Below are 13,822 nucleotides of genomic sequence, written 5' to 3' on the forward strand. Positions count from 1 at the left end.
TGGTGGTTTTAATGGGAATGGCTCACAAAGGCTAATTAGATTTGAATAACCATGTCCTCATTGGTGTGACTATTTAGCAAAGATCAGGAGATGTGGCCTTACTGAAGGAGGTATGTGACTAGGGGCTTGCTTTGTGGTTTCTAAACATTAAATGATTTGCATTTAGCTCCTTCTGCCTCTAGTGAATCCAAATGTGAGCTCTATGTTATTGCTGTAGTACTGTGCCATGCTCTGTACTATCACAGTCATGCAACGGAAGTCTCCACCAAACTCTTTTTTGCCTGTGTATCTTGGTTGTGGTTTTTTTTTTTTTTTTTTTTTTTTTTTTTTTTTAATCACAGCATTAGAAAAGTAACTAAGAAAATGACCATCTATGATAAACTTCATATCCTAAACAGGTATTTCTTTAGAGCTGAAGAAATATAGAAAGTCGCTTAGGTGCTGGCGTATCTTTTTAAGCCTTCACTTTCTACCTTTGTACCCACAAACCAGTCTCACTAAGAGAAATGAACCAACTCTCTAAGTGCAGGCAAAGTAATGCGCTCAGTTTTAAAACTGAATGGTTCCAGGCAATCTCATATCTGTGGCAAATAATGTCTTCTCTAATCAAAAATGCCCACTCCACAGTATGGAAGCCATGTGTGGTTCTGTCAATGTGATCTGCTTCTCAGAACTACTGAGGTCATATACCTGAGAAAGAATCTTCTATTGTTACTTTGTTGCACCACTGCAATGTTTTACTATACTTTAAATCTTATCTTAATACCTACAGATAAGTTCAGCTACCATCCTTCAAAAATATGAAGAATTTCTTAAACTCCCCTTTAAACACCTTCGTAAGGTTCCTCTTTAGTTATTGGCCCAGATGTTTGTCTTAAGGGGAGTTTATGAATTTTTAAAATCAATTTTTATCTTTTTTATATTGTTTTATATTTTGGGAATGTTATATGTGTTCATTGCAATTGTATTATTTACAAGTCCTGCTTTCTGCTGCAATCCATCCCATCATCCCGCTAACCTCTAAAATTCATGACTTCCTTACTGTTGTTGTGATACATAGACATAGAAATGTGTGTATATGCATAACATAAACCAGATTTGCAAACTTTTTTTTTCCTTTAAGTCAGTTATAGAACTACTTTCTTTGAATTAGTCAATTCAGGTGATGACAGAGATTATAAAAATTACTTCTTCAAGTGGGTAGTGCTGACCTTCTATCTCATTCAGAGCCTGAAAAATTGTTAGGTTGTCTCTGCTTCTGCCATGTGTCTGTCTTTAACACCCTTGAATTATAGCATCTAATGTAAGTATGTTAAATAATTTCAACAAAAACATATTACTTTTTACTATTGGGTAATTTTTAATAAGCACTCCACACTTATTCTAAACTGTTGTTAATTTAACAAGTTATATTAAAACACATACTAAAATGATTAAGAATTTTTGGTTCATTTTATAGGAGGATGGATTCATGGATGATCTCAAATATAGTCTGGATGTGCCTCATATTTGTAGTTTTATTTACCCTGTGTATTATGATTATTTGGCTGTACTCTCTCCTCTATAACTCTCTGTAGATGAAATTTCAAATAGCAACCTATACCATATGTGTGTATACACACTTTCTGTAGTAAACTCTAATACACTAGTGAACATAATTTGATTGCCCTTGTTTAGTAGGTTTCCTCTAGGCATTTATTTAGACCTTAAAATTCTCTGGGATTATACAAACTATTGCTTTGCATCTTCCAGGAGAGAACCTCAAAAATAAAAAATATATAAAAATTATCTTAATCTTTCCACGTGAAAAGCACATGGCATATGACATCAAGAAAAAGGATTCTTAGCAGGTAAAATGACTATTATGTGCCACATTTTATAGGGATTGAAACATTATCTCAAGTAAAGTATACTATAAAACAAATTAAATGTTTGGAATCAGAAGGTCAAATAGGACGTTGAAAGCCACAAACCTATTGGGAAAGATCTCTTACAACAAAGTGCTCAGATCAATACTCTCTCAAGCAATACCTCTTTTAACTGACAATGTATATTGGCATGCATAAGCCATGTAGTATGGCTTGATTGTTTACATTGGTCATAAACTTGACTTTCCGTTGTGGAGCTGGGCATGGAATGTGAGTTCCTAAATATCTAGTTAATGCGTGGATTCATAAAGATTTAGTTTTACTTTGATAAACAGAAAGGTGGAATATGATTAGCTGAAAGTCACTGGATTGTAGGAAAGTAAATCTGCAGATTAGGATCAACATGTAGGCTTTAAAGATGTTTTCACATCAGAATGGTAGTCAGAGAATGTGTTACGTTGGGGATGAGATGTTGGCTATGCTTCCACAGGTGATGACAGTCTATGGGTTCCACTAAAGATCCAATCTGTGTCAGAGAAGATTCCATATCAAAGGCATGACTAAGGAAAAAGAGATAAAGAAACACAACAACACAGATGATGCGAAAAGCCAACCTTCCTATATGGCAACAGCTCAACAAGCTGAAAAAGTACGGCTCCTTCACTAGACTGGAAAACTCGGATGCTGAATGTACATTTGCTGAAGGACAGATGATCACGATTTCCGTTATGAAGGATCACTGCATCACCAGATTTTCAGAAGGACATTTAGACTGTTAAGTTTGTGGGATTGGTAATTATTTCTGTTATTTGACCACGTCCCCTGGATGGGGAGGCCTGGTGGCACTCAGAGGAAGGATAGCAGGCTACCAAGAAGAGACTTGATACCCTATGAGCATATACAGGGGGAGGAGGGCCCCCTCAGTCACAGACATAGGGGACGGGAGTAGGATAAAAGCGGGAGGGAGGGAGGAATGGGAGGATACAAGGGATGGGATAACAATTGAGATGTAATATGAATAAATTGATAAATATTTTAAGAAAAGAAACCAAAGCAGGGAAAAAAGACCAGTGATTTCAGTAAATCAACTCTAAATACTCCATGACTGCTCACTGTAATATAATTGGTAATAAAAGCAATTATCTTAAAAACTTTAAAAATGTGCTCAAATTTTAGTTTAAACCAAAGGTGGATGACGCAGAGAAACTTCCATCCAGTAAAATGGCTCTCCTCACACCTTTGCTCCATCTGCTTGGAATACAGAAACACTTTAGCACACACTTTCCAGGTAAAATTCATTTGTAGAAAAAATGGTGATGTTTGAATGTGATATCTAATTGAGAGCAAAGTGAGGGATCAGAGAAAGATTTGACAGCATGAGTTAGAGACAGGGTATGCACAACTCTCACAAGAAGAAAGGTGACTTAAAAGAACCACACAGGGAAAGAAGGTCAGTCAATTTCATTGATTTCAGCAGAGTACAGAATAGTTGAGCAAAGTTCAATTCAGTTGTATGCAGTCAGTGCCATCAGTTGTGGAGTTCAGAGGCAGTCTTGCCAAGCAGAGCAATTCAGTCAGAAGATGAGAGAAACAAACGTGAACCAGTTGTTTAAGGGGAGGAGTTTGGGCCAGGACCACTAAGTTGAACTAGCCAGCCAAAGTAAAGAAAGTACTAGAAATGGTGAGCATATTCAGCTGTAACCCTCTGAGATGACAATTACATCTGAAAAGTAAAAGGATCTACTTCATTTCTCTCTCTCTCATCAGAAAAGAACAGGCTTCTTAGAGATAACAACCAAACACAACAAAATAAGATAGGATAATGTGACAAAAACTATCATATTATAAGTGAGTATATACCATGTGAGTCTTTCTGGGTCTGGGTTAACTTACTAAGGATGATAATTTCTAATTCCATCCATTTGCTCACAAATTCCAGGTTTTCCTTGTTTTCAGTAGCTGAGTAGTATTCCATAGTGTAAATACCACAGGTTCTTTATCCATTCTTCGATTGAGGGACATTTAGGTTGTTTCAAGGTCTGACTATTATCAGTAAGGCTACTATGAACATGGTTTAGCATATGTCCTTGTTGTGTGGTGGAACATCTTCTGGATATACTCCAAGGAGCAGAATAGCTGGGTCTTGAGGTAGCTCTATCCCAGTATTCTGAGAAAGTGCCATATTGATTTCCAAAGTGGATTTACTAGTTTACACTCCCATCAGCAATGGAGGAATGCTCCTCTTTCTCAGTATGTGCTCTCATATGAGTTTTTGATCTAGCCATTCTGATGAGTGTAAGATAAGTGAGGGAAATATGGGGGAAATGGGAAATAGAAGGATTCAAAGAGTCTTAGAAAGCCACAAAAACAAAACAAACAAACAGACAAAAAATACACCATATGAGCGAATCTGGATCCAGTGTGGTCTGCTCAACTGACTGCACCAACCAAGAACAATAAATGCAGTAAACATTGAACCCCTATTAAGATCTAGCCAATGGACAGGACATTCTCCGCAGTGGATGGAGAGCGGGGACTGACTCTGACATGAACTCTGGTGCCCCATATTTGACCATTGCCCTTTGTGGGGAGGCCTGGTGTCACTCAGAGGAAGGGTAAGCAGGCTGACAGGAGGAGACTTGATAGGCCCTTAACCATACCGTGGAAGAGGAGACCCCCTCCTGTCACAGACCTAGTAGAGGGGAATAAGGTGAAAGAGGGAGGGAGGGAGTATCTCCAATTTAAATTATATCTTTGCATAATGTTTGGATATGATTCTCTGCATCTGTTTCCCATAGCTGCTTGAGGAGAGTTCTCCAATGATCACTGGATAAAGCACTGACATCTAAGCATAGCAGTATAAATTGATCAGTAGTATTTTCTTTTATTCTAGGTCTCTGGGCTATCTTGTCTATGGTTCATGGTTACACAAGCAGTCTTGGATAAGTAAGGATTCACTCTCAGAGAATAGTGATTAAGTCAAATTAGACTTGGTGGGATACTCCCATGAATTCTGTGCCACCATTGCCCTAGCATATATTTTAGGCTGAGATAATTTCTACATTTCTCTTTTCATACCGTATATAGTACCTTCACACAACAGAGACTAAAACATAGGTGTGAAGGCTTTATGTATGTGTCAGCTTACCTTCTCCAAAGTCAGTGAGCTGTGTTGCTGTTGTTTTCCTAGATAACAGAGCGGTGCTGTAGTTTGCACAGGGGACTCCTTTGTAGTTGCATCAGTCTTGGTAGTTTAGGGATCTAAACGGTACCCCTTGGTCAACAGCTCTTTCGAATGCAACCCTGTTTTGCCACTAGAAACCTTTAATGGTTAGAAGAGATGCCCAGTTGAAACATTGTATCTCCCATTACTACAAGACCTATTCTGGTCACTTTTATAGATTCAAGGAAGTTTCCACTCAGCTGTTTCCATACACAGCCAAGCAAGCATCACCCAAATCCAATAATCTCTCCTTCAAATCTCTTTCTCCATATCATCTCCTACAGGACCTGATCACTCCCACCATGTTCTCACCAGCCTCCAGTCTACCCATAAAATCTATTTTGTTTTATTTCACTTTTACAGAGATACCCAGGATTTTCCCTTACACCCTCTTCTTGCATAACTTCTCTATGGATTGTAGGATGGTTATAATTTACTGAACAGCTAATATCCACCCATAGGTGAGTACATACCACATTTTTCTTTCAGGATCTGGATTACCTCACTCAGGGTGATTTCTTCTAATTCTACCCATTTGCAAATTAATTTCATGATGTCTTTTTGTTTTTACTAGTATGATAATACTTCATTATATAAATGTAGCACATTTTGTTTATCCATTCTTCAATTAATGGACATCTAGGTTCTTTCTAGTTTCTGGGTATTATGAATAAAGCTTAAATCTACATGGCGTGCTGCAGACTACCTCAGTTGGGGATGGGTCCTTGGGTTCAGGAGTTCTCAAGGTATCGATGGACAAAGATAAGATGGGTGATAAACAGAGACAAAACCCAGGATTGATTTTGCATCTGAGTGTATTTTTCCAGGAAGCATTCTAAACTTTTATACATACATTTCAAAAACAAGGGGTGGAGGTTGTGCCTATATTTGCCCACAGAGTAGATTCAGGGAAGTCAGTGAGCAATCAAGCATACACACTACAGGTACAAAATGCAAAGTTATTGTGTTGTCATATTTTGAATTACAACTTTGAATAAAACAATACAGGGTACAGAACACACAGCAAAGATGCCATCACTTGTAAGTTACTGGCTTGACAGCAATATGAATGTGCTCCCTTTGTCCAGGGTCAGTGTTCTCTCCCTAACGGAACTTGTGCTCAGCACCTGTGTGCCAAGACAATTTTTTTTTAGTTCCCTTTTTTCATATCTAAGCACCACTATCTGAAGTTTTTTAAACACTTTATTTCTTTGTAAGCCATAATATATCTTATTAACTAATGATTAATTCCTAGTCATGTTTCTTTTAATAAGTGGAAGTGAAGCAGAACTGCTCTGGACATGAACAGTCCATGGCTGCAGTCCCACATCAGGGTTGTCTCACAGCACGTTATCATTGCCTGAAAAGTTCTGATTTGGGAGTAGAGTTAAGAAAGAATAGGAACAGAACCATAAAAAGAGAAAAGAAGAACTGCAATCAATTTCTCCTGACAGGAATGTCAGCCCCAGTCCCGGAGGCTCTCCCTGCTCAGGAGTCATTGCCTCAGGCCTGTGTAGTATTTGTCACACAGATTCCACTGGAGGGGTCGTGACAATGGTTGAACAAGTTTTCTTGTAGTAGGATAGAATATTCTTTGGGTATATTCCCAAGAGTGGTAATCTGGTTCTTGAGTAGATCTATTCACAACTTTCTATGAAATTTCCATATTGATTTCTATATTAGCTGTACAAGTTTGCAGTCCAAGCAGCAATGGAAGACTGTTCCTTCATTCCACGTCTTTGCAAGCATGAACTGTCATTTGTTTATTTGTATTAGCCATCTGACAGGTGTAAGAAGGGTTCTCAGAGTAGGTTTTTTTTCTTTATTTTTTTCCTTGAGGACTAAGGGTACTAAACATTTCTGAGTGTTTTTAAGCTATTGGAAATTTCTCTATTGAGACTTATTTGTTTATATATGTATACCATTTTAACTAGGTTATTTGTTTTTCTGATATACAGTTTTTTGAGTTTTTTACACACCTTGGATATTAGTCCTTTATCTAATGTGGAGTTGGCAAAAATCTTTTCCCATTCTTAGGCTGCTGTTCTAACTCTCCAGACTCAAGAGATATTTTAAAAACAGTGAAGCAGACTTTTAAAACTATGATTGACTTTAAAAGTAAGAGGAAATTTTCAAGTAAACCAGAAATAAAAATTAAAACATCATAAATAACATTCCATGTGAAAGGGTTGTGATTAATTTAGCTGACAAAAATTAGTCATCGTACATAAATAAAACACTATAAATAAATTGCTAGGAATGCAATATCTATTAAGAATACATGAAGTATAGCAATAGTCACTAGACAAATCCATAATAATCAATAGAATAGTATTGAACCCAGGAGAATAAATTACAAGATTAAAATGTCATACAAATAGTAACTTAAAAAAAGAATATAATTCTTTAAAAACTCTTTGATGACTTTATGGACTGCAATGAAGATACTTTCACATGAATGTTCATGGTGCAATGTTTACAATATTAGAAATTAGAACCAGCCAAAATGCCAATCAGATAAACGAATAATGGCACATATATACAATGAAATTTTATTCAACCAAAAAGGAAAGTGAAATAGTAAAGTTGGAGGTAAATAGACCTACATATCATTATATTTTTAAGTTCATCTTATTCACTCAGACATACGTTGCAGGTTCTAACTGATATATGATCTGTGGTCACTGATGTTCATATGTATGTATTTATATAAATGTGAACAGGTCTAGAAACTAGAAAGCAGGGCATGAGAAAAGTACAGGATGACTTATGTAAAATAGTTAAGGATAGTAACAGACTCTACGGACATTAACAAGGAAAATACATTACTAGGGGTAAAATAGAATTGCACTGGGAGGGATGGAAAGAAGTGTTAGAGAAACAAAGGAAGACTATTAATAAAAATAAACTGTGTATAAATGTGCCGTAAGGAAGCCTGTTGTTTGTGTGCTAATTAAAATGTACTTTAATCAATCACAGTAATATATTTTAAGAAACACAAAAAAGAGAATACTTAAAAATATCTTATGAGACCAGAATCACCCTAACACCAGCAATTATAGTGCAAGAAACTCCAAATGACAGTCAATATTTGAATGAATGAAGACAGTTGATGCTTCTATACCCAGCAGCCTTAAGTGGATTCAGTTGGTTTAGAGAAAAACATACATGATTTTCTGAGAGAATAGTCAGAATGTAGGAGAGGAGCTAGAGGAGAGTGATTTGGGGTATATTTGGTATTAAAGCATGTGTATAAATTTAAATGTACATAAGGCAGAATTAAAACAAGATTGAATAGCTTATATTTAGCAATATATAGGTTTATACATATATGATTATAATAACAATCAATGAGGAAAAAAGATACTATGAATTTGAAAGAGAATGTGAGGATATTTATGGGAGAGTTCGGAGGGAAGAAATGTGAGGGAGAAATGTTGATATTAAATTATAATCCCTAGAGACCTGATAGGCTATGATCATATAATAGAGGAGGAAATCAGCTTCTACCCCAGGTCTAGGGAAGGGGAACGGATGAAAGAGGGAGAGAGGGGTAACAGGATGATACAAGTGAGGGGATAACAATTGGGATGTAATCTGAATAAATTATTTAAAAATTAAAATAAAAATATGATCTCTAAAATAAAATGAAATAAATTCATAAACAATGCATGCTTATAAATATCAACAAATCATTAACACAACAGATATAACAATGTATAAAACAAGATCACAGATCATAATAAACATGTCAGTGGGATGCTGGTTGAAGTGTCAACTTGTACAACCTACCACTTTGGAAATCAATCTGGTGATTTCTCAAAAAATTGGGAATAGTGCTACTTCAAGATCTAGCTATAACACCTCCAGGCATACACCCAAAAGATGCCCTACCATACCACAAGGGCACTTGCTCAACTATGTTTATAGCAGCTTTATTTATAAAAGCCCAAAGCTGGAGACAAACTAGATGTCCATCAACTGAATAATACGTAAGGAAAATGTGGTATATTTCCCACAGTGGAACACTACTCAGCTATTAAACATAAGGACATCACGACATTTGCAGGCAAATTGATGGACCTAGAAAATATAACCCTAAGTGAGGTAATTCAGACCCAGAATGAAACTCATGTACATGGTATGTACTCACTTATAAGTGCATGTTTTCCATAAAGTACAGAATCAACCATATTACAATCCACAGACCCAAACAAGGTAAGTAACAAGGAAGATCAAAGGGAGGATGCTTGAACCTACTCAGAAGGGGAAATGAAATAGACATTTAAAGTAGCTAGAGGGATCCTAGTGGGATAAGGACCAGATGTGGGGGTAGTCAGGGGAGTGCCGGAAGAGGGAATGTAAATCAGTGAGGGGCTCCCTTGGAGGAGCCCTGGGTCTGGGGAGGCTTCTCAGATTCTGTGGGGGTGAGCCTAGTAAAGACTCCCTGCAGGGTTGGTGTGGGATGTGAAATGACTATGAAGTGCCTGCCTCCTGTACTCAGGTGGGAATTCCAAAGAATGGAAGGGGACACCAAACCATACACAATGCCTTGAAACCCAAATTTGTCCTGCCTACAAGAAGTGTAGAGATAAAAATGGAGCAGAGATTGAGGGAATGGCCCACCATTGACGGGCCAAACTTAAGACCGACCTCACAGGAAAGAGCCACCTTTGACACTATTAATGATACTCTGCTGTGCTTACAGATAGGAGTCTAGTGTAATTTTCTTCGGAGGGGCTTCATCCAGCAGATAAAGGAAATGGATGCAGACAATAGGCAGAGCTAACAGAGTCTGATGGAAGAGTGGGGGAGGGGAGGACTGAGGGATCCCTACCAATTGGAGCACAGTTGTCTTTGACTTTGTTGCCTGATTTTGGATCCCTTTCCTCTAACCAGGCTGCCTTGTCTGGCCTCATGTGAGAGAGGATGTGCTTAGTTCTGCAGTGACTTGTGCCAGGGCAAGTTGGTACCCATGAGGGGCATACTCTTCTCACAGAAGGGGAGAGGAGGGGAGGTTTGAGGTTGCAACTAGGAGGAGAGGAGAAAGGTAGGGGCTGCCATTGGAAGTAAAGTGAATAAATAATGGAAAAAAAGAAATGAGAAGACAAGAAGCATCGTCAAACATATAATAAAGGAAACTTCTAGACTCTGACAAGGCATGGAGATTTGCAAGGAGCCTTCCCTGTCTGAAGGTCTGCTGACCGAACAGCTCAAAGAGGAGATAAGGATAGGCTAGGGGATGGAGTTACTCAGGTGTGAATGTAAGGGAAATCATGCAGGTCTGACTGACTAGCAATCAGACTACTTCTACAGCTCTGGCTGAATGATAGCAACCAGGTATTTCTTTATTTACACAAATTTCACAGAACACAAATAGACTAATGACTATCTAAGTGAGCCACCCAATGTATTTTATTTTTCATTACATATTGAGGGTTACAAATTCAGCTACAATCTGAAAATACAAACAGTCCAATAACTCCAATTTAAAGAATCTAAAAAATGTGTTCTCCAAAACAAATATTTGACAACATGTTTTAGCCTGGCAATATTTCTAGTTTTAGATCACTCTAGACAAACAGAATATATCTGAACTGTTCTTTTCATGAACATCACATTTTAGTACCTAACTTTGTTCTTTACTGTATGTTTCATCATCTACACTATAAAGAAGGAAATTCTTATTTTAGTCAATCTATCTTACCTACTGAGTTCTACTCCTAAAGTGGACACCCTGCAGGACCCATATTTTTAAACTACATTTCCAGAGTGCTCCAAACATATCATAGAAAGAGACCTTGAACATTAATATATTTTCCTGGTCTTCAGAGTTTGTCAGTTGTCTCTGTTTACCCTGCACAAAATATACCATTTGCATTTGTTCAGGGGAAGATATCACAAGAAGATTCCTGGAGAGATGACCTCTTCTAGCTATGTGCTAATCTGTGCTTAATGATTTCAGGGCATAAGGAAAAGTTCCAAGTAGTGTCCACATAAAGTTAATTTTAGAATTTTCCTAAAAAGACTTATACTTATTTTTTTCTCAATAAGAGACATAAATTGTATCACAGTGCAGAAAGTGGCCAATAATGCAACATACAAAGACCAAAACACAAAAGTTAAGGGCTAAAGACTGATTGGTGGAACTGTGTCAAGAAGCTGTGCTTGCATCAAGACTCTTTCCACTTCTAGTGGATATGGCTGTGTCAGAGATTGGTGCAACCACTGTGGACACAAAGAATAGAGTTTTTGAGGTTTTATTAAAAAGCACAACATAGTCTAACATTCTTCCGCTGAGGATATAGCAATGAAAATGAAGTCACTGTCTCAAAAACAAAACAAAATAAACAAACAAACAAACAAAAAAAAACAACCCACAATCTATTAAAGATATCTCAATCCCATGTTAATTTCATTATCGTGCATCTATACACATACATAAGGAATGATTATACAATGTTAAAATAGGAAGAGGAACTGCACTTTGTTATAACACAGATTATTTATAGAAGAGTATGCTAATGAAAATAAGATACAGAACTAAAGATCCTAGAGGATCACACCTGGATGTGGAGATTAAAAAGAGTAATGAACAAATTACTAGAAATACAAAATGAAAGTGAAAACTATGCATGGCAGGATGCTGAGTTTCAGATATAAAGGACATTCTAGTGACCTAAGATACAGTTTGAGTATTTTAGACAATTGAATTGATTTAAATATTAATTTTTCCAAAGGGAAATTTTCACACAAAAATATACAAGTAACATTGAATAAACTGAATGGGGTATATATAGGAATATTATTGTATATATGTATATATGTGTGTGTCTGTGTTTCTGTGTCTGTGTGTGTGTGTGTGTGTGAGTGTGTGCGTGTGCAGTAACAGATAAGAAAAGGCAATAGTTTTGAAGGAGAATGGGAAGAAGTATATAGGAAGGTTTGTAGGAAATAATTAAAAATCTCAAAAAAAATTGAAAACCTCTAAAAAGATGGATAGAAATATAAATAAATGAAACAGTTTGTTGATGTGAAAGAAAAGGAACGTGAGAAAAGCTGGGAATGGTGGCACATGCCTTTCTTTTAGCATTCAGGGAGGCAGAGGAAGGCAGAATTTGAATCTAACCTGGTCTAAGACAGTCAAGGCTACACAGAGAAACCTTATCTGGAAAAAAACAACAAACAAATAAACAAACATACAAACAAGAAAAGAATGTGAAAAATTCAAGTTGTCTTAGTGACATATAAACATAATAGAATATTATAAAATAAAATTCATCTTATTATAATTTATTATGATAGATAATAATGAATATTAAGTGTTAATTTTAAATTGATTATTTAATACCCTGTAGAAGGCATTTTTCACTTCCTTGTTCCTTAAACTATAGATTAAGGGGTTAAGCATGGGGATCACTAAAGTGTAAAACAAAGAGGCTATTTTATCATTTTCTAGGGAGTGAGTGGGTTTAGGCTGCAAGTACATAAAAAGCAGAGTCCCATAGAACACCGCAACCACTGTCAGATGAGAACCGCAGGTAGAGAAAGCTTTCTTCCTGCCTTGTGCAGAACGCATATGACAAATGGCCAGCAGTATCATAACGTATGATGCAAGGACTACCAGAAGAGAGGAGATCAAATTCAGTGCTGAAAACAATATGATCAGCAATTGTATTTCTTCATCATTTGAGCACAATAAAGGCAACAGGAAAACATCATCACAGTAGAAATGGCTGATGATGTTGGAGCCACAGAAAGTGAGTGTGAAAATCTTACTGGTGAACAGCAGAGCCTGGAAGGTGCTGTAGAGGTATGGAATGCCCACAAGCACATTGCAAACTCTCTGAGACATGATCACACTGTACAGCAGAGGGCTGCAGATGGCCACATAGCGGTCATATGCCATTGCTGACAAGATAAAGAATTCGCTGATAATAAACAGAAGAAAGAATGATAACTGTGTGGCACACGCGTAGAAAGAAATGGTTTTCTGATCCCCAACAAAATCCACCAGCATCTTGGGGCAGATGGTGGTGGAATTTCCAAGATCAATGAAAGCTAGGTGCCTGATGAAAAAGTACATAGGGGTGTGTAGGCGAGAGTCCAGCTTAGTCAGAATGATCATGCCCAGGTTTCCCACCACAGTGACCACATAGATGATGAAGAAGACTGCAAACAACGGAAGTTGAAGCTCTGTGTTCAGTGTGATTCCCATCAAGATGAACACAGGCAGTGATGTTGAATTCTTTTGCCTCATTTCGGCCAACTATATCCTCCAGAAAGAAGCAAACATTGCTTTCAACTTTTAAGTTTTATGTTTAGCATGAAAACTTCCTTATCAAAATAAATGGTCGCAAACAAAACTTGCACATGATTTTTTAAAGGAATTTATAGATTTTACCTTTCAAATTAGTTCTTCCTGAAAATATATGCCAATTTTCAATAGTTTATATATCATTACATTGGTATCATATACACATGTCAATCATGGATATTAATCTTAACGTATTACTCTTCAAAGCACTTGGTTTTTAGAGTGTATCTTCATTTTTTTTTTTTTAATTTTACTTGGAAATTTGGTATTCCAAGTGAGTGCGACAGAGCCAGAATAAAGCTAAATTGTTTTAACTATTATAGTCCCTTAAATCCTTTCAATTTTGAAAGACATATTGAAATAAAATAAATTTTACTGCATATATTGTCCTTGGTTGGTGCCATAGTTTGAGCA

At 36.8% G+C, this 13,822-nt stretch overlaps 1 protein-coding gene across 1 annotated transcript; it reads right to left on the reverse strand.

Moving 5' to 3' along the window:
- Positions 1-12,409: 12,409 nt before the first annotated feature.
- Positions 12,410-13,351, reverse strand: LOC127207179 (olfactory receptor 8K5-like). The gene has a single exon (XM_051166542.1). The coding sequence runs from the start codon at positions 13,349-13,351 to the stop codon at positions 12,410-12,412; it is 942 nt and encodes a 313-aa protein (XP_051022499.1).
- Positions 13,352-13,822: the final 471 nt, after the last annotated feature.

The sequence above is a fragment of the Acomys russatus genome, chromosome 24, assembly GCF_903995435.1.
Source record: "Acomys russatus chromosome 24, mAcoRus1.1, whole genome shotgun sequence".
Taxonomy (NCBI): Eukaryota; Metazoa; Chordata; class Mammalia; order Rodentia; family Muridae; genus Acomys; species Acomys russatus.